The 22,023-nt window shown below is 41.1% G+C and overlaps 1 protein-coding gene across 2 annotated transcripts in view; it reads right to left on the minus strand.

The window, feature by feature from the left end:
* ZNF281 (zinc finger protein 281) overlaps positions 1-20,542 on the minus strand; it is a 320,112-nt gene extending 299,570 nt beyond the window's left edge. For both annotated transcript variants that reach the window (XM_064427963.1, XM_064427962.1), the window contains exons 1-2: positions 9,674-20,542; positions 1,158-1,230 (exon numbers count right to left, since the gene is read on the minus strand). In XM_064427963.1, coding sequence (XP_064284033.1) covers positions 17,667-20,282 — 2,616 coding nt within the window. In that variant the 5' untranslated portion in view covers positions 20,283-20,542 and the 3' untranslated portion in view covers positions 1,158-1,230; positions 9,674-17,666. The remainder of the gene's footprint in view (positions 1-1,157; positions 1,231-9,673) is intronic.
* Between the last annotated feature and the right edge of the window lie 1,481 nt (positions 20,543-22,023).

The following is a 22,023-nucleotide window of genomic DNA, read 5'->3' on the forward strand; positions in this document are numbered from 1 at the left end:
GCTCTAATTTGCCCTTTGCAAATCTCCATCTTCTCTGCAAGGAGATCAAAGCCTCGAAAGCCATAGCAAGAAAAATGTCAAACTAAATATTTTGACTGCACCAAGTACTTTATGAGCCATGTCTCCCCCTCTGTGTCCCAGTTTGAGATGATGTTGCTTCTGTGTTACATTGAATTCAGTCCACACTAATTTCAACTATAGGTACTTACTTCAAAGACTTCTTTTTCCCCTTCCTTTCCAGAACAATGGTGAAAGGAAATACCAATTTAAAAAGAAAAATCTTTATGATGAAAGGCCTGTAAAGTTGGATATGTAAATTAACACTAAGTACCCTTTGTATATTCAGAAATACTTTGTGAAATACCAGTTATTCTTTTATTACATTTTCCCCATACTGAAGGAATTATCAAAAATAGTTTTCATGCAGCTGACCTGTAGCTACCTGAGAACTGTAAACTCATCCTGCAGTGCAACCCATCTTTAACTCGTATTTCACTGTTTAATTGAAAGAACAATAAAAAGATCTGATACTTCTAAAAGCACCTCCAGCTAAAAACATGGAAATCTGTCCTGTGTCGTATCAACTACTCTTATTAGAAGCAAGGAATATAAAAATAAAAATATAAAACAATCTTAAATTTAAGTGCAAACCACCACTGCAATCCCACTTTAAAGAAAACATTTTTCAGGTTGGAAGGATATGGGAGATGCTAGCTCAACCAGAACTTCACCAATTAGTATGCAGAGTATGTGAATATACATTTATCTTCAATTGCAGCTAATACCTTATGCTGTCACATGAAGCTTTATATGTTCAGCATACTGTGCCCAACAATTACCTAATCGTTTTGTCATGTTTCATACAACTGCAGACACTGTGTAAATCTTTCCATTTCAAGGAGGGAAAAGAAAGACTAGAAATATGAAGCAGCTAGGTAAGTGTCATGAAATGTGTTTCCAAAGGGAAAAAAAGTGTTGAGTTTTCTCACTCAGTAGAACCTAATTTTGTGTGCACATGTGAACTGAAGAGGGGTAGAAAGGGAAGCAAGATATTGAGTTACTTTTCTATGGCCACTTGGCATCCTTAAAGATGTTTATTACACAAAACATACACCACACTTGCTTTTACTTTTCAGGATTCAATATTCCATACTTACACTTTATGTTTCCTTATGCTCCACCACACAGCTACTTGCCATATCCATGAATGTTTGATTCCTTTGGGCAATCCTGTAAAACCAGTAAGGAATTCCTCTTTTAAACAAGTTCTTTTACTGCAGCTGCATGTTTCATGAGCAGCTTTTCTAGTCCACCCTGTAATGCATTGACATAAACGAGCATAGTAACAGTGGATTGACAGGCAGCTTCGAGGAAGTGAGAAGGAGAAAATTTATATACAATATATACATACAATACCAACTGCAGAGTAATAACAGTTTGCCCCTTGGTATCCTCAGCCAGAAAATGCTGCTGGACTGTCATTACCCATCCTTATTATTGCTGACATTATTGTTCACATTACTAAATAACAACTTTACATTTATTATGCACACTACTAAAATACCTATTGTAAGAAGCACAAATTGATGTACCCAAGTTTATTTCCCAGGAAAATTAATTTTCCATCCATTCTCTTCAGTTTCAAACAATTTACTTGTAAATGCTCAGGACTAAATGAGTCTATGTTTTATTTTTAACACTGACACACAGTATTTCCAGTAGGTAAGATCTTGGTATACTGTGATTATTGAGTGTTTCATTTCAGATGCCTTTGTTTCAGACATTTTTTCCATTTCCTTTAAAAAGTAAGCAGTGTGATGGTTTTTGATAAACAGTCACTGAAGTTGCTGCTTGAATTAAACCCAGCAAAATTAATTTAAAGGCAAATGCCATCTCTCTTTTATGGTCTATTTTTTGAGATGAGGAAACAATAGAAATAGGAAAAGCCTTTTCCAAACAATAGCTCATCTCTTTGAGAGATGCAAGACTAGTCTTGCAAAAGGCAGGAACAGCATGAAGCAGACAGAGACCTTGTCCCATGCTCTTTCTATGCTGGCAGATAAAGCTGGACAGTTCTGTGTTAGAAAAATAATTAGAGAATCACCAGGTAGCAGCAGGGCAAGAGCATCCTTGTTTTTACTCCCACATAAATGCTCAATTTTAGAATTGTCTTATGCAGCCACAAAAAAGAAGCAGCCAAAAGAACAGCAGAATAACTGCATATACTTACTCCATGTTTCTGCAAATGTTCTTCCTCTTTGAAACGTAAAAAGCCTTTCAGATATTCAAGGCCTCTTAGTGTTTGTGGAAAAATTTGACACCATAAGCTGGGACAATCCCAGGGCAAAAGAGGCTCTTCCATAATGGGACTGCCACTGCCCAATGGGTTTGGGAACATCATGACACAGTAGTGGCAACTCAGACCGCAAGCAGCAACACATCTCGAAGGTGGCACACTGAAAGCAGAAATGGCTATAGCCTGAGCTCATGTTAAATGTAGCTGACTGTAGTTAACACCAGTATATTCCTAGTGGCAATAAAGCTACTGAAGCTTAACCAGCATAGTTAGTTAACAAAATTCCAGAGATTAATCTAACACTACAAATATAATTCCATGGCTTTGTTTCTCGTGAGTTAATTGCCAGACTGCCCTCAAACAGCAAAATTAAGATAAAACTACAGTCTTGTTTCCATTAAGCAACATTAAATACTCCTGCTTCCTCCCCTTTTAGCAAAATGCCTCATGCTAATAGATCTCATTGCTGAAAACAAGGGCAGAGCAGCTGGCCAAAACAATAACTTGAGAAACATGCACCCTTCTCAGAGGTCCCTTACACAGTCCTATACATAGCCCTGATCCTAGCCACCCACCCCAGTTCCTATAAATAACAAAGGAGAATATGTCTATTAATTCTCTGTATAAAGTATCCTTCATTCAATCAGTGATTTTATCAGTGGACAATCCCACAAGTTACAGGAATTTCAAAATTTCCACATGGCACAACTGTTTTACTTGCAAACTCTTTCTTACGCTAAGTACCAAATCCACTTTGCTCAGAATAGTTAAGACCTTGGGTCAAGGAGACAGTGGCATTAGCACTCAACAGAAAATGTGCTTCTCTACACTAAAATAGCCACTTAAGCAAGAATGTGGAAATGATTTATCTTGCAATGTTTGAAGTTGGATCTTCACCTCAGCTATGTCATGACTGCACAATCAGTCAGAGAAGACTGTTACACTTTCATACAAAGAAAAGGATATTCAACTCTTCACTATGAGTATCTAACAAGTAATATTACCTTTCAGAAAATAAGAAAAAGCATAAATATTAGCTACTGGAAGCATTCACATTTATAACACTGGACTCTGAGACCTTCAGTGTTCTAGTCCTCACATATAAATCTGAGTTTAGTAGTAGAAAAGTAATGCAATTTCACTGAAAGCTGTTTGTTTTAAATAAAGCTGCATTTGTAATCCTAAATATTGCAGTGCTATATTAGTGTAAGATGATAAAAAAAAGGTCAAACCGAAAACTTCAAAAAGCTTATTGATACAGTCTTATAAACAAAATCTCATTTTGAGGTGAAAATACAGCAAGGTAAGTTTGATTTGGGATGCTGTGATACTGTATATGCTGTACTTTAAGAGCTAAAGAACCTACAGGCAATTTTAAAAGTGGAAAATTGCAGAAGGCTTTCCAGCTATGCACAGCCAGTACCAATAATGCTTATGCATTCAACTAACAACTCCCAGCATCAGAGCCCACAGAACAACCAACTGATCTTCCAGACATATAAGTCCAACCAGAATATAAAATTATGCAGCTGTGAGATTGATTTTTTAATCAATGCATTTTTCAGAGACCCTATTACCTTCAGAGATCCCCCTTCTTAAGAAATCAATTAAACTGTTAAGTAGTTGTCCTAACTATGGACGCGAGTGCTCCTACTGGAATTCAGAAAGGTGCCAGTTTGCAGAGAATAATCCAGCTCAACGATATATTTTGACTCTATAACTTCTAGCAATGTATTGTCTAAATAAAACTCAATGACTGAAGAATTAGAAGTTACTGTTTCTCACACTTAAAGATATTCTCTGAGCAAGAAGACCTGATTAATTCAAAGGAGCAATTGAGGAATTAGTGAATTTTAGCCAGAAGTCACTTAATTTTTTCCCCTCTCTTAACCTGTCAAAGCTGTGCGTGTCCTTAGAAACAATGAAATTCAGATGGTCTTTGGTTGTCTAATAAGCCAGGATTTCAGTCATTGATCAGAACAGCAGCAGCACAGTAATTAAGCCACCAGGATCCTCACCATATTCCAAACCGTACATGCAGAAGGCTGGGTACCATCATTCTCACTTGAATGGCACATTTCTGAGAACTCACAGTATTCTTTATTTAAATAGTATAAATATGGAAAAAGGTCTATGCATTATAAATGAGGACAACATATGATTTCTTCTTGTCAGAAGTGAAAAATCTGTGCATACATCAAGCAGCAATACTCAACTTTCAAAAGGTCAATTGCAAAAGAAGCTCTCTGCCATCTCTCCCCTTTTAGATGAATTTAGCAAAAACACTGTGTAATCAGTTAGAAATAACAGGCATTATAAGTGAAATAATTCTTTCCTAGCATACTGTACACCATTACATATGTTTATATCACTTACAGTGATGTCACATATAAATTCAATTATTCATGTTTATGTTTTGGAGGGAGTATCTCAACCCATAAACAGTGCTTTTAAAGTGAGCAGAGCAGAGAAAGCACTAACAGCATGACACACGGGGAGATGAATGCATGGGCCAGAGGCAACGCTGCTCTGAAGGCACAGGAAAATGCCAGCAGACTTGACCTCCTGACCTGAAGTTCTAGATAGAGCACAACAAAAGAAGAGGAACAATCAGCAATTACACTAATGGAAAAACATGTTGATGATCAATTTAAATTAAGTTTTTCACAGAAAACCACTAGCTCTGTCCTATTTAGTGGCCCCATGCACACCTGTGCAGGGGTAAGTATTTAAGTATTTTTGTGAGCTGCAAAGAATGGCATTAAATGTATTATCTACATGAAAAATATGCTGCCTTTTTTTGTCTTTTTTTTTTTTCTGGAGAGAGCAAGCAGGCAAGGACTGCAGAAGGCAGACTGGTTTCTTTCAGTAACTGTGCCACCTTGGAGCATTTAAAATGCAGCCCCAGAACACAAGACCACCGACTGTGCAAAAGCCTAAATCCCTCACAGTTACTCCTTTCATCATAAAAAAGATGAAATAAAAAATACCATTTGCTACCAAGTTTGCTTACAATGTTCTTACACTCTGCACTAGTCAACAAGACAGTGCTTTTGACTGACTGGAAAGTGTATGTTCCACTGTATGTGATGCACTGCTTTAGCTTATGACAAACTTTTACAATAAAACCATTTTTCCTGAGGTCAATCTGCAATATGTGAAGGTGATTCCATTTAGACAACTATTCTCAAAATAGACAACTCTTCAACTTAAGCCAAGTTAATTTGGTTAAACTCAAAATAACTGTGAAAGTTTTATTTAAATTGTTTTTAAAGTACATTTTAAGTGCAATTAATGTCTTTATCAATGCTTGCATCTTCTTTATCAGTGAGAAAAAACTGAACAAGCATTCAATTAATTATCTGGGCAGTTCCAATTACACTTCCCAAAACTATTGCTCAGTATTCCCTGCAGGTTGAGAGTGGTTCATTTAAGCAACCAATTTAACATTAAACCAAAACTAATTTCTGGCTGCAGCTACCACTGGAACAAGAAGGTGCCTCTCCTAAATATCCTCCATAAAACTCCAATTATATTTTTAAAGGCTCGAATATTTGGTATTAATTTACATAGAGACATTTAGAACAGTTAAATGTTTACTACAATGAAATATCCTTCTAAAATTCTCCACTGCAAATTAAAAAAAAAAATTGCTTTGGAAGTGCAACAGAATAAGGAAGTCACATCCTTCTGGGACTTTCATATATGTAACCATACAACTTGTTTATACTGCAGTTCATTCAATTAAACAGCCTTCAAAAGGAGTAGATGTCTGATGGATTATTGCATTACAACTGGATAATTTGCAGCACTAGCTCCTCTACAGGAATAAGGAAACTGCAGTAACAGATAAACTACCTATTTTATCTGGCAACATTGCTTGCCCAAGGCAATGTAATTCCTGATGCTTCAGTTGTGAAAAGTTCTGTCCATCTCCATTACCTTTAATGTTATTTCAACTGATCTACTCTGAGTATAAGTTTTGCCTTCTAAAATATTATCCCAAAACCTTTCACAATCTTGTTGTCAAGCTTCTGCTTGCAAAGCTGATCACACTTTCATCAACCACCTTTGACACTGTCAGATGCTTCCTTGTGCACACATGTGCATGAAAATAAATATATACATTAGTCATTCAGAAAGCCCTGCTTATTTCCAAGAAGAATGCTAATGGAAAATACATTGTCTTAACTACCACAAAAAAAAAAAAAAGGGCAATCTGGTACTCCTAAAGATGACTGAGGATATGTATCCATCTGAGGAATGTATCCATTGTGTCATAGGTGTATACTACTGTGTATGGTCAAGAAAATCTAGTGAAATTCATCTACACGATATAAATTCCTGAAAAACTGTAGTTGGCCCTATTCTTCCAGTGGGCTAGGATATGTGCCTCCTGCTCTGCCAAGAGGGATAAAACCAAACTCTTCATGTAAAGGCCAGGTACAACAGCTCTTTATCCCAACAGCAGCAAGACATCCACATGGCATGTAAATATCAATCCTCTGCATCTCATGCAAAGAAATAAAACCTTGCACAGACAAAGGGAAATAACACATAGAGAGAAGGAATCTGGAAGAGGAGGGAAGAACAAAATGTGGCAGGATGCAGGAACTGATCAGCCAAGGAATGCAGGAGCAGAACAAGATTAGGACTGAAGGAGGGTACACACAGGATAATGGAAATAGCAAAGCAGGAGCTAAGAGAGAGGCAGAGACTTGTAGAACAGGGAGATCTGAATGAGACAGCTGCTATTTGCTCAGTGAGTTAAGTGCACAAAGAGAAGCAGGACTGGAACAAGGGTCAAGGCCAAGATAACAAGAGTCCGTCCTCTTGAGTTACTGCCTCCTAGCCCACTCAAAAGAGCAACATCACCAAGTACACCATTACTGAGGCATCTGCATCTGCCACGAAAACAACTCCAAAGGTGTGTCCTCCCCTGGTCCTGTTCCATGGAGGGTGAAACCAGCTACTGTCACCCTCTAGCTCAAATGGCAATGGTCCTTCTCATCCAAGGGCTTCAGACCCACTTACTGAGCCAGAGGGTGATCCCCAACAGAAAGTCCACCTTGGGGCATTTTCACTGTTTTCTCAGATTGCTATCTTAAAAAAACAAGACCAAAACAAAAAAAGGGAAAATACATACAGAAAAACTGTAGAAGAATATCAAGATTACTTGAAGCCATAAATCTGTCCTCAGGCTACTTGTTTAATATTTTCTGAAAATCCCCCTAAGTTCAGTAATTATAGACTGACATACATTAATAAAGGGCTGCATTCCCACATTATTAGAGCAAGAAATTTCATAAAAATCAATAATCACAGCATTCAGCTTTGCATGTCTAAAAGGATAATATCCTCTAACACATTAGAAAACCACTAGTCCAGTACCTACCCTTTAAAAATAGAACATCTTTCTATTGCAACATCTCAGAGAAATAGGGATTTTCACAGAAATTTTTACTGCATTTACATTATGCATACTTGAGAAATACACACCAGTATACATAGAGTATGTACAAAGAGGGGTTTAAAAGCATGAAAACATCTATCTGTAAGCATAAACCAACAAAGATTCACCGTTTATAGAAGCCAGAAAAGTTGAAGATGGAAATATTGAGTTAGTCCAAACAACACCCTCTGATAAAACCCAAGGTCTGTGATGAAATCAAGTCTAACAAACAAAAGAGGTCTAGAGCAGAGAGAAGAAAGGCCTGTTGCAAGTATGTCAGAAAAATGCTGAGCTCTCTTAAAAGCCATTATTTAAAACTAGATCTATAGTAGAGGTGTGAAAATCATGAAACTTCTCATTATAGCTGACCACTGTCACCACATGGAAGCTCAGGATTGACTGCAGCACAATTCAGCATTGCTGCCCTGATGAAGGAACAGCCAGACCAGACCCTCCAAGGACGACCCAAATTACATCACCATAATATCCAGCTTTGATTAAGCTTTGAAAGACATCTGGAATACAAAACCTGCATTCCTGCTGTCATCCCTTCACTGTATATATTTTAATCCCAATCCTTTTTAATCATTTTTTGCTTTCTGTTTAAAAAAAATAAAATCTGCCTCACCCTTTCAAGACAGTCTTTTGCAACAACTGAGCCCGTGACCAGAACAACAGCTGACAGCAATGCCTGACAGAGCCTAATGCTGTTACAACTTATCAACAGCCTGATAAGATAATGCTCTGTGCCGGCCTTTCTCCAGAAGAAAGATTTCAAGTCAAAAGTCTGAACCAAAACCAGAAGCTGCTTGCTTTGCTCTGCATGAGGTCTGAGCAAGAGCAGCTTCAAGTCAGGCCATTTCAGCTAACTTTGAGGAGAAGAAGGAAATAGCAATTTCCTGAATCAGGTAAATTAGTGTCAGTTAGATGTTTCCTTTTTGTAACCTTCAACAGTTAACACGAATGAGAGAAGGAAAGTTAGTAAAAAAAAGTAACAAAAAAATTACGTCTTTTATATTTTATATATTGTATTGTATTTAATAGAAACAGCAAACATTTTATTTCACAATGCTTTCACCATCTTTTCTTCTTAATCTTTAAAAAAAAGTCTAAGGAAGAGTGGTCATGGAAAAGGCCTGCAAGTTAGTTCAGACTCAAGTGTCCAAGCTAGACACAGAAACATTGAACTACTTACCAGGAGTCCCAGCAACACTGGGAATTCCTGAGCCCATTTTTTCCATCAAACAATGCACTTTCACACACACCACCGTACTACTTCCTAGAGACACTCACCGTCCCTTCAGCATGGAACCTGTTGATGCTGTTTGGCAAAGACCACCAATCAAACAAAACTAGAGATAACCACATAATTACTGTTGTTGGAAAGGACCTCTTGAGCTCATTTTACCCAAATCCTCCACTCAAGCCAGGTCAGATAGAGCAGTCTGTCCTGAATCATGTGCAGTTGGGCTTCAAATATCTCCAGAGGCAGACTTCCATGACATTTCTGGCAACTTACTCCTCTGTTTGACAACCTCCCAGTAATTTTCTTGTGGAATTTCATGTGTTTTAATTTGTGTCCATTACCTCTTGTCCTGTCAGCTGCAAAGAGTCTGGCTCCCTCATCTTCATTCTCTGTCCTTAGGTATTTGTAGGCATTGAGGAGATCCTACTGAGCCTGGTGCTCTCCAGACTGAGCACCTGCAGCTGTCTCAGCCCCTCCTACTATCAAAGAGAATCCAGGTGCTTATTCATCCCTGTGGCACTGCTGCACTCCTTTTTTGCCACAAGGGCACACTGCTGTTCTGGCATCAAATTGGTTATGTTCCAGTTTATTAAGGAAGCTTTATGAGTAAGTCTACTCATTTTTAGAAAACAACAAGTTAAATATTTCTAGCCAATCATTAACATACTGTCCCACATACCTTTTAATTTTCATCTATTGAAGTCACTTCTCACTGTCCACTAGATCCATTTACAGGGTATCAGTGTATTGTTTTCCTGAAATAGGTTTTAAAAACTTGTAATATTGTATGTTAACTGCTGTTTCACTCTTTCAGTTTACACAGCTCTGATATAACATGTGCATACTCTAAACTTTTATTTTCTTTCTTTTTCTCCTTGTGATGAAGCATATCCTGAGAGAGGGACATTCCCAATAAAAATACCTGTTCCAGGTACTCACCCAGGCTGTGGCCTTATGGGAATATCATTCATCATCACTGAGTAAACAAGCTTCTCTTCAAAAAAAACATGTAGTTTTAGTCCTTGGCTAAAAATAAAGAAAATCATTATCTGATCATAGAGAACCAGCCCTGTAGATATGACTTCTTACAAAAGGAACAAATCTCCATTTGTTACCTTGACTGCACACATTAGGGTTTGCTCTGCTACACAGGCCTCTCCTCTACAAGAGGCAGCACAATTCAGATCAACGTTGCTGAAGCCTTGAGAAAGTCCTGAAGTAGCAGGTAGTGCCATTATTTAAGAATGACTGATGATTCTCTGTGGTTAAAGAAAACTGCTGAGCACTGCAATTCACAAGCCCCTGCTGAAGTTGGACAGAGCAATGGCATCTCCCCATAGGAAACAGCCACATTTATGTGCTTCATTTCTTACATGGGCCACCAAGAAATTCAAGCCTTGCTGGATTCCAACACAGTGCATTGCAATGCCTGCACTGTACTGCAAAAGTGAGTGTAAAATGAGTGACAGGAAGATTTGTGATTTTACTAGATACTAAACTGTAAGTAGGCACAAATAATAATTTTGAATGCCGTGCTGCTGTGTATCCCGAAGTCAAAACAGGCTATTAGAAAGTACCTTAAGAAACTGGAAGGCCCTTTAGCAGTCATATGGGCAGTCAAGCAGACTTTCCTTCCTTTCCCAATTCCTTGCCACAAATTGTTCCAGCAGCAGTGTCTATATTGAGAAAGAAGTCAGTGTTATTCCTAGATTTTGCAAACTGACAAGTTACAACACATTTTCTAGTCTTTTGATTTTGTTCACTGATGGGAGAAGGGGGATCCTCTGTTTTATTTGTGTCCTTTCTGGCGGAGAAATAATAAAAAAAAGAACAGCTCTGAGAAGCTTGTGTCAGCTTCATTGTCAAGACAAAGGTCACTGCATTCCTATTCACAATGACCTACAACTGTACCCATTTAAAGACTTCATTATGCTATATTAGAGGGACTTCTTTCTCAGAGATTTTAATTTAGCTTCATTGTGAGAAGAACAAAACACGTAAGCATCAGAATATGGTGTTAAAAATTATAAAAACTAATAATTTCATCAGTCTTACTACTTTTGCCATCCACTCTTAAGATAACGTGTGTGAAGTATGATTTCTACAACCACATAAAACAAAATATGAAAATACTTTTACTCTAAAGTGTCTCCAAAATAAATAATCAAATTCAGTATCTCTGCACAAAAATTGCCTTCTCTCCAAAACTCCAAGTTCCAAGAACACAAAAAGTTTGTGTTTAACTCTCATGTCCCCAGACTAATATGAAATGACTGGAAAGAAGTTTTAATTAAGAATACTCCTGAAGTAAATTTTTTAATCACCCACACATTTCATACAGACTTAACTCTACACTAAGATTACCAAGTGTAAATGTTCAGTTGTAAGGCTTGATGGACCAAGTACATGAACCTGATATAATTTGAGCTACCTTTCACAGATTTCTTAAGTTAAACAGGTTAATAGTTTTAGTGTCACATCTCCACTGATCACTGCTGAGTAACACCTGGGGTCATTCAACCCTCTGGCCCAACCTGGGCTAGCAGAGTTTTGGCAGAGTTCTGTGCATTTCAGTGTCACAAAGTGACTCAGTACTTGGACAGAGCAGCCTCCCAGAGCCCCTCAGCGCTGTGAGAAGCAGAGCTGCCTGTGCTGCCTCTCCCACTTCCCAGCCCCTGGCCCGAGCCCAGCTGCACAAGGCAGGCCCCATCCTCTGCCAAGCCCCTGGGAGTGCCTTCTGCCCCTGCAGAGAGCGTGGGGCCAGGAGCTGCCACGAGTAAATGTGTGACCACCAGCCTGACCGAATTCCAAGCAGAGAGCTAACACAACGTGAATGCCCTCTGCGGCTGAAGAAGCTACTCCTTATTAGTCTCATTTTCCAGAATTACCAAGCAGCTTCCAAGAGAATGTATTTTTCATTCTAGAGATCATTTTCTTTAAGAGGTAAGAAGATCCATTGATATATTTCACCCACTAGAATTTAAAGCACCTCAGAAAATCATGCAAGATGTTTTATTACACATCTATATATTTCCTCATTACTGGAAAGCAAATTAAAGTGATTCTAAACCTTGTCACTCATTGAATTGCACATGGATTTCTTTGTAAATTCTACTCTACGCAGGTCTCAGCCCAATCTTATTCCCACTCATCTCATAATACATTACCATCTGGAAACATTCCCACCTGTGAGGTATTGTTCCCCCCTTCAGAAAAAAACATATTCAGAATATTTCAGCAGCCTGATCCATCCTCAATATAATTTCTGGCCAGCACCCACACATCATATCCCAGTCAAGACTCCAGCCTATCCACTGGGAACAGAGTACATGCACAGAGAGAAGTACACACTTTAAGGAGAAATCTGGGATGAAAAAACAACCAGCCTTTTAACCTTTGAGATAAAAATGAAAATGAAATCTTTTGCCAACAGCACAAAGTAAAGAATCCTTCTGAACAAGACACAGGAATATTCTGAAGGGTAATAACCTAGTTTTAGATTAAGCAGATTTTAGCATCAAAGGTGGCACATGAGCTACTACAGAGTATCTGTAAATTGCAGATATCTGCTTGTTGCAGATCCTGCATAATGACCACTACATGCCTCATTAGCTCATAGAATGTTTTGCTAACTGTAGCACTAAGTAAGAGACTATTTAAGATACATTTCATGTAAGACAGTGTATTAAAATAATAATAAAAAATATTCTTAAATCAGTTCTTAATTCTTTCTTAATTTTAATCTGCCTACACAGTATTTTCGCAAATTTCAGGCCAGGTCACCAAGTACACAGACAGCTTTCTAGTGTGGCAGCATCTCATTACTAAGGAGAACCTTGGGTTTCAGATTACCAGACTCATTATCCAATTAATATAATCAACATATTGAAAAGGATCAACATGAAAATAAAGCAGTACATTATATATAAAAATTCACATTACTGTAAAGATTATGAAGCACTATAAGTTAAAAAAAAGCCAGAGCCAAATCTTCTGTTGATTCCTCAATTCATCCCATCTCGAATGTACAACAGACTGGTGACAAAGAGTTTCTTCCAAGCAACACTGCCTTGCTGTTTGTATCCACATCGAGCAGGAGGACACTCAGAGCATGAAGCAGAACTCTGCAGGATAAGGCTGTGCAAGAAAAGTGTTTCAAACAACACAGATTAAAAGTTTATGAGAGTTGTTCATTTGCTAAGCATCCTCTTTCAAATGATGTGCACAATAGTGAACCTCATTTTCCTAGGTGTTTGTACAAACAAAAAAAATTGCACAAAAATCACCTGAGAAGAACATTAAAAGTGAATACTGCAGTTTATATAAGCAGCAAGAAAAGATTCTAGTCTGACAACACACATTAGAAAAGTTTGCCACATGGGCTAACATACCAAATGACTGAAACAGCCTGATGCATTGTCCTGGACGGATCATCTTTGGAGATACAGCGACCAAACCTTCACATTTCTGAACATAAAAGCATTTTCCAGAAACTCATCAGGTTTCACAAGCAGTGATTCAACAAAGGACATCCATCAACACAGTATAAAGTCGTAGCTGGAGGAGCATGATACTGATTTGGTTTTGAAGAAGCATGGGATGAAAACACCAGTGGAACATGAAAGTTTTCTTCCTTAATCTAATTTTAGGAAATACATGGGCAATTTTTGCAGAAGTTTCCCAGAGAAAGATAGTGCATAGAGCATGAGACAGACAGACTGGAAAATTACAGCTCAAATGTTTAAAGCTTGTAGTCAGCAGGGGCTGTACACAGGATCTTTGATTTTAAAGTGACCTGATTCTCTTCAACCACTAGAACATCAGGCTGGTAACTTACACGTTCTCACATGTATCTTCCCGGGTGTTACAAACATTTCCACAGCCACAACAGCAGCCTCCCATGAACAAGACTGATTTCTGGTTGGTGGGGAAAAAAACCAGCAGCAGCATCATTCAGACAAATACACTGTTATCAAGCATATAATGCTGGGGGTGAGGGGAAGACCAAACAATTGAAACAACAAAAGAAACACTAATAGAATACATTGAATTATTCCAGTAGCTTCTCAAGGTCTCCATGAGGCAACTTTTCTTCATCAGTAGTCCATACACCTGAAATTACATATCCATCACACCATTCCGTTTTCACTTTTTTTTCATTCTCCTTTCATTTCAGTTTCTTACTCTAGTATTTCTCCCACAAGTCTGTATGCATTTGAAGTGATTCAGGAACTACAGCAAATTTTAGGTAGCTCTTCTAGATCATATGCAGGCAGGTCAGACATGCACTTTCAGTGGCTTGGGACACAGAGGTGCAATCACAGTCCAAGGTATCGTAGTGCACGAGGTTCCAAGGCAATAATGTCATGTGAACTACCCTAAGAGGAAGTGTAACAGTTTATGCACCATTTTCTATCATTACATCTATGAATTATCCTGACAGTCCTGTTATTGGTAGGCAGCAGGTTATCATTGCCCTCCTGTAACTCCTTTAAAAACAACAGACTAAACCTTGAAATAAAGTGGAAAAGAATCCAAGAGCCATTTTGCTTTCCCTTTTCCCTCTCTCACTGACACATCCCTAAATAAAGTTCACATGGGTTAACTGCCACTATGCAGTTTTCAAATATGTACCAGGTAAAGCCACAGCCTGATTTCCATGCAATTTTAACATACCCCTACCTTCACTGCAATAAAATTTTATCTCCATATTAGAGGAAAAATGTTTCATTCTGCTCTAGTTAGAAACATGTTTGAATGTCTAAGTTGTGCAAAGAGCTCATAAAATCCCATTACATTTTGCCATACTACTTTTAAATGATTCCTAGCAACATTCTGAATGTTAGACATTGAGCATATTCCATGTTTACGTTTTGTAAGGTCTTTGTGCTTGTTTTTTAACATGCCAAGGATTTTTCTCATCCACGACACTGCCTTGATTCAAACACACATGCAAAGTTGAAGAAAAATACAGGCTAAGTAAATTCACAACCTACCTTCAGATTACCTAAAATGCTTTTAAAGTATTCTGCTATAGTACTACCTTTACATGACTTTCATTATAATGCAGGAATTAACAGGAGGGTGAGGGGGAAATTACAACCAAATAAACCCCCAAAAAGCAGATACAGGAGATTATACAATCTTTACCTTGAAATAAGTTACTATATTATGTATTTGTCATTCTGAACTTTCAGCAATTATAAGAGGTCTTTGCAGTTAACAATATTATATATATTTTTTTACTAAAATTACAGATTTGAAAAGATGAGGCTGTATAAACATTTTAACTTCAGGAAATTTAAGTTAAGTTTTGCTAAGTTAAAGGTATGAATTAGACTCCTGATGTCTAAAATAGCACATTTTGATTATTTAACTCAAAAGGAAACTGAAGAAAACAAACCAAAAACCTTCCAGTAAATTCCTTCTCAAAATTTAATCTCCTGTTACCTTACTAAGTCCTCAAAAGCATGATTGGATAATAGAAGTGATGCCTTTATGATTTTGTGAATAATGGGTTTTATTAAGTTAAAGCAAACAGCCAGAACAATACATATGCAACTTCTACTACACACAATATAAAGAATGTAAATTATAACCTCTGTAAAACAAAAGAAAAGGTACTAAAAAAAGCCAACACAGTGGTCACTGACTAATCCATCCCTGATAACAGGCTGGGTTCTGTGTTTAGAGAACAGCTGTTGATTATTTAAACTGAAATAGCGTGAAATACAGATTCAAGTATAAATAAAAAGTTAATGGAGTTACACAGATTCTATGAGAACAAACTCTAGGTTAGTGAGGGGAGGGAAAAAAGTTTACTAGCAAAAGAAATCACAAATGGGCTCAGGTTTCTATTCATAGTGGTGAGGGACAACAGGAGAAATTACCCAGGATTTTTGTAACAATTCCTTTAATAATACACCACTTTCATAACAGAAGTGTTTTACACTTGCACAATGTTAATAACTTTATTATACATGGAAGCCTGTAATAGGCTGATTACACAATAAGACTGCAAACAACCACTGGTACCTTCCTGACAACAGAAAAGTACATAAGACTGAAACATCACCAAGAGTACATAAAAAACCATCATCATAAACATCACCAAAATTACATTAAAAAACTAATCAAAAAATTCATTTGCAAAAAGTGGTTTAGAGCAGTGCCACTGCGTTTCAGCAGCTTTGAATGGCCACCAGTATTTCTAGCAGGTTTCCATGGCTCCACAGGCATTCATCAGGATTCACATATAATAAATAATGTACCACAAAATATACATAAAGTAAGGCAATAATTCCAAAGAAAAGTTCTGTTGATATGAACAAGCCACTCAAGTTCTACTTTTGTAGTTGATGCCATCACCAGAATCCTTTGATGGAATTGCAGCCTTAGGCCCTAAAAGCCTGCCATGATGAACTGCTGCAAGGCCCTCTCTCCGTAAAGAGCTCCAGTGACACCACCGGGACACTGCTGGGCACAGGGCTCTGTGGTAGCTGATCCTGATGCAGGACAGGGGCCTCACTATGTACAGTTGGGAGTAGATTATTTCTTATCGTACGTGGAAACCTCGACATAGTTCTAAAGCAGGTGGGTGTTCATTGTTCATCACCTGATGTCGTAAGACATCAGAAAGCACATCGTGAGATATGCACTTTCTGGAATGTAAATCTTTTTAAATGCTAGCTATTACATTGGGATGAGAGAGAGTAGGGGAAAGGGGGGAAAAAAGAGGGGATGGGGAAGGGGAGGTGGGTGGGGGGGCAGGCAGACAAGATCAAGTCCAGAGGAACCAGGAACACAATAAAATAGAGGGAACCCTTTACACTAAAAGAATGTGCAAAGGGGAAGAGCAGGGGATGGACTTTTTTGAACCGTGTGTAACAAATAACGTATCCCAAAACCCTCTCTGGATTAGGACTGTAGTTTCAAGTTGGGGTTCTAATGACATGAACCAGCTGCACACATCTTGTTCTCACGGTTTGTGTCAACAGAATCTCTTTACGGAATTACAGTCTTACACAGAAGTTCTGGGGACATTACTGTTCAGATTAAAGCTACCGTGCCGGGCTCATCGTGCAGACCCGAGAATATTTGCTCCACCTGCCTGGAATGAGCGTCACCTGGAAGAACAGGAGTACTTTAAAAACAACAAGATTTAGGTAGCAAAATTCTTTCAGATCAGCTGACGTAAGAGACAGCAATTTGAAATGTCAAAGATCCCTTCCTCAAAAAGCTGAGATATATTTGTCATCATCTGTAAATCGGAAGTTCCAATACACTTGCGGTGCATAGAATTCCCATGCTTCATTACACTTTCCTGAGAGTAAAGCAATTAGAATAAACTTTAGTCCTAGGAACAAAGTTAATTTTTTGCATTTTAAAATCTTGGGCTATTCCCTGACAATCTACATAATGTAAATTTGATTGCTAAACATTGTCACTTGAACAAAAACGCTATTTTAAAACTATTGATTTTTGATTAAAAACCATAATAAACAGAGCTAAAAAAATCACACTAATAAAATAAACTAAATATGAAAAGTTGCATTGAAAGGGCATGTTACATTATTCTTAAAAGGACCGTGTAGAAACATTCCAATGGCAGTGTTGTCAAAGTAAAACAAATTACATTAAGAAGACCCCACAGCCTGGTCACAGTGAGGACCTTACCTGTAACTCTGGCTGGTTGGGGTTTTTACTCGTGTACTACATGGCTCACTTACATCAGACATCATATTTGTATACCCTGAGAAATCTGACACTGAAGTCCTTACTCTATGGTCCACTTCTCCATTAGAGTTAGAGATAAAAGTCATTGGCACCCTGCTGCCCGACTTGAACTGAGAACCAAACGCTTGTGCAAAGTTCTCGATCTGGTAGGTTGCTCTAGGCTCTATGTCCTTCTGAGGATCTATCTGGCTGGTTAACTCCTGAGATGGGATCTGAAAGCTCGTTGAGGATTCTAAGTTTTTCTGTTCCTTCTGGCCAGTCAGTTTCTGAGATGTTGACTGGTAGTTCGATGAAGTCTCTAAGTTTTTCTGCGGATCGATGAGATCATCCAGCTCTTGAGAAGGAGTCAACTGTTGATGCGAAGCCTCCAAAGCAGACAAATAAAAGCCTGGCTGAGAGCCAAGCAACATCCCAAATGGAGGTTTTGGCAACGCAGTTGGCAATACTGAGGTAACGGATTGGCTGAAGCCACACTCAAGTGGAGATGTAGTGTATATCTGCTTGTCTGGAAACAGACTGTGGTTATGGAGAGTTGAAGACAAGCTAACAAACTGGAAACTGGGCCCAAAAGCAAAACCAGTGCTGTTGGTTGTTCTTTCAAAGGCTTGTTGGAGGTATTTTGAGTATTCTTGCAACATGCTTGCCTTATCATTTGAAACTGTTTGAGAGTTGGGGCTCAAGTTTTCTTCCTGAACCATGTCTGAATGTTCTCCTGAGGTGTGCAAGTCCACACGCTGTTCAGTTATACTGAAAGGATCTTCTTTCTGGCCTTCCGATTTGTGAGAGTACTGGTCCAAAAGGCTCTGTAAGACTTCATCAGGAATACCAGACTTGTCGTGGCAAGACTTGATTTCATTATTTAAAGACGCTGAATCGATAAGAGACAGAGGAGCTTCGTTATCCATAACACTAACACCCGGAGACTGGATGACGGACTGCTGGGAAGTCATGTGTCCGACATTAAGTGAAAAGGCACTGTTACTGCTTGCAGTTTGTAGGTATCTTCTTTTCTTTGAAAACTGCATGGCATCATCATAATTGCTACTTATTTGACCCGGTTTACCACCTGTACTTTGGAGAAGGCCAATAGAGTCTACACTGGTATTGGCTACTAGGCCTAGAGAGCCACTCTGTTTCCCAGACAGTGGTTTTTGCCCCAAAATATCTGGCAGTGGTGATACAAAATTAAGGTAATTTTTGTCTCCTTGTTTTCTGCTCGCTTTTTTCAAGACCAATTTTGGCACCTTTTTCTGAAGTTCATCTACGCCTGTGCCAACTAGACCACCACTGGAAGACACAATAGGAATATCAACTGCATAACTTGGCATGGCCACATTACTTGTAACTTGAGATTCAGCGATTTTGCTGCTACACTTGCTTCCTTTGTTTTCAGTGGACGTATTTTTTGTTTTACTTTTTCTCCTTGAGGAACTTGTATTTCCCTGAGACAACGCAGCCAAGCTACCCATGCTATTTGATGATCCGGGCTCCATTCCAGCCCCTGCTTTACCTATGGCTTCACCACACGTTCTTCTGTGCTTTAACAGTCTATCAGTCCTTGAAAAATACTGCTGACAAGTGTCACATTTGTATGGCTTTTCTCCACTATGTGTCCTCTTGTGTCTTTCCATGTGGTACTTCTGGATGAACTTCATACTACACTGGTCACACCCAAAAGGCTTCTCCCTACTGTGGATCTTCTCGTGTCTCTGCAGCAAGTACTTCTGGATGAAGCCCATGCTGCACTGGCTGCACTGGAAAGGCCTCTCCCCGGTGTGGATGAGCACGTGCCTGCGCAAGTGATAGGAGCTCCTGAAGGCAGCACTGCAGTGCTCGCAGACGTGAGGTTTCTGGCTGGGGGACGCCACGGCACCTTCCCCATCTCCCACCAGGGGGGGTTTGGATGAAGCGCTCGGCTTCCGCTTGGCTTTGATTCCCTGAGTTTCTGGCTTTGGCCTCTTTGCCTTCTTGACCTGGGCGTCGTGCTTTGGCTCACCCGCGCTGCCTGGAGCGCCCTCGCCTCTGCCAGTCAGCAGCAGGTCTCGGTGGGGATGCTGGTGCAGGTGGTGAAGAAGGCTGAGGTCCTGGATCACGCTCTGGCCGCTTCCTTCGCCGCTGCCCAGGCCGGGGGGTCTCTCCTCCGCCGCTCCCCCGAAAAGCCCCCCGTAGTGGTGATGGTGCTGCGACTGCTGCTCCTCCTCCTGCTCGCTGGGCTTCTCCTGCTTGATGCTCACCAGGGACTGCAGGAAGCCCCAGGGGCTCCTCTGCGAGGAGGGCGCGGAGGGGAAAGCCCCCGCCGGCTCCTTCTTGAAAGTCACGTCCTGCGGGGGCGGAGGCGCCGGGGGCTCGCCCGCCGTGGAGGAAGCGGCGGCGGCGGCCGGAGGTAACACGCACTGCGGGGGGTGCTGGGCCGCCGCGGGGGGCGCGGCCGCCCGGGCGAAGCTGGTGACCGGGGGCAGCCGGTGGTTGAACATCACCATGCCGGGGGGGAACGTTGGCTCCATGGCCGCCGCCCTCTTGCCGCCGCCGAGGAAGCCGCTGCCGAGTTTCATCCCCCGGGAAGGCGGGCCGGAGAGGAGGCGCGGCCCAGAGGGGCTGCGGGACCCGCCGCCCGCCCGCCCGCCAGCCAGCCGGACCGCGCCGGCTCAGCGGGCGGCTCCCTCGGCGGCCCGGCAGCCGCCGCCCGGGCGCATCGCCGCCTCCCGCCCCGCGCCCGCGGCGGCCCCGGCCCGGCTGCACTTACGGCTCCCGCCGCCGCCGCCAGTTACAAATATCGCCGCGTCCGCTCCACAATGGAATTAGCAGCGCCCGCCCCGCCGCACATGCGCGCCGCGCGGCACGCTGGGAGCCTCGGCCGCACGGGCCGCGGGCGCGCAGGCGCGGCGCGGGGGGCGCGGGGTGGGCGCTGCCCGCCGCGGGGCCGGGCCGGGCCGGGCCGGGCGGCGCCGCCGGGACGCGCTCCGGGAGCCGCGGGGTCCCTGAGCCCGGCACGGCCTCCGCCCCGGCACAGCCCGGATAACGGGACCGGGCAGCGCCGCTCGCCCGCGGCGGGACGGCACCGCCCGGGAGCAGAGCGCAGGTGCTGCTCGGCAAGCGCGGCGGGGCCGGTCCCGGGCTGGGCACAGCTCCGAGCGCGGGCAGCGGGCGCAGCGGCGCGCCTGAGCCGGGCCGAGAAGCGGCAGCTGCTGAAAGGCTGAAATTGAGGTTTTTAACAAAGACTCGAGGGTGGTGCTGTTGGATCCCAAAGCAGTGCCATGAGATGCACGTAACGCCACGGAGATAACGAAGCCGCTGCGCTCCCCGAAACATTCCCGCTGTTCCAGGGGGAGGCACCCACCGGGCACGTTTGACTCGCGCTGCTCCCGCGCTCCCTGCCCGCACGCGCTGCGGAGCCGGTGTGCGGTGCCAGCCTTTCCCAGCTGCCAGCGGGGAGCGCTGAGTGGGACAGCAGCGGCAGCTCAGCGCCCGGGCCGGGCCGGGAGCCGTGGGCCGCTGGCACAGCTGCACCCGTGCTGATGATGCTCATGGGCTGGGCTGCGTGTGCGGAAATCATTCATCCTTATACTGGAAATGACATAAAGTTGTTTTGAAATAGTACCTTACTTCGGTTAATCAGGAGACCTTTCCCACTATCTTTCTAGTCTCTGACCTCCTTAGAGAATAATAAAATATAAGTATAATTCTGCTTAATTTCAGTTTTTACTTCGAAAACGCTTTGTATTTCTGTAAGGTTTTAAAATGCAAACATCAGAGGTACCTTAGCTTAAAAACTTGGAATTAAACATATTAACACTAATTTTTATTATTGATGTAATGGAAGTAACAGAGCAAGGCAGATAAAGCCTAAAAATCATAAGGAATCTATCTGTCAAAGATATTTTCCTTCATGAGAGATGACCCTATAAATAGTAAGTACTTTTCATAACCCTGACTGGTTTAAAGGCTCGAGTCAGATCTTAAAATCTTAAACATATCTGATTGATGCAAAAAAGTGGAATTTTATGCCATTTCTGTACTTCAAAATTTTGTTAAGTAAAACTAGTTCCTTTAATAATTTAAATATTTTATAGCATGTAAACCAACAGTTAATTTCAAAAGGTACATTCAATTACAACAGTTTAGGACTGTCAGGTTTAGCTAAGTGTTAAAAGACAGAGCAGGAATTCAAAAAACTTAAAGCAGCAGTAAAATATTAGTCAGTGCCTATGAGAAATGAGTCTGTCCCTTTATTCAGGGTGTCTGTGTTTAATGGTAAGCTGGGATGCATATAAGCCAGTCCAAGCATGAAGGGCA

Source organism: Passer domesticus, chromosome 7 (assembly GCF_036417665.1).
Source record: "Passer domesticus isolate bPasDom1 chromosome 7, bPasDom1.hap1, whole genome shotgun sequence".
Taxonomy (NCBI): domain Eukaryota; kingdom Metazoa; phylum Chordata; class Aves; order Passeriformes; family Passeridae; genus Passer; species Passer domesticus.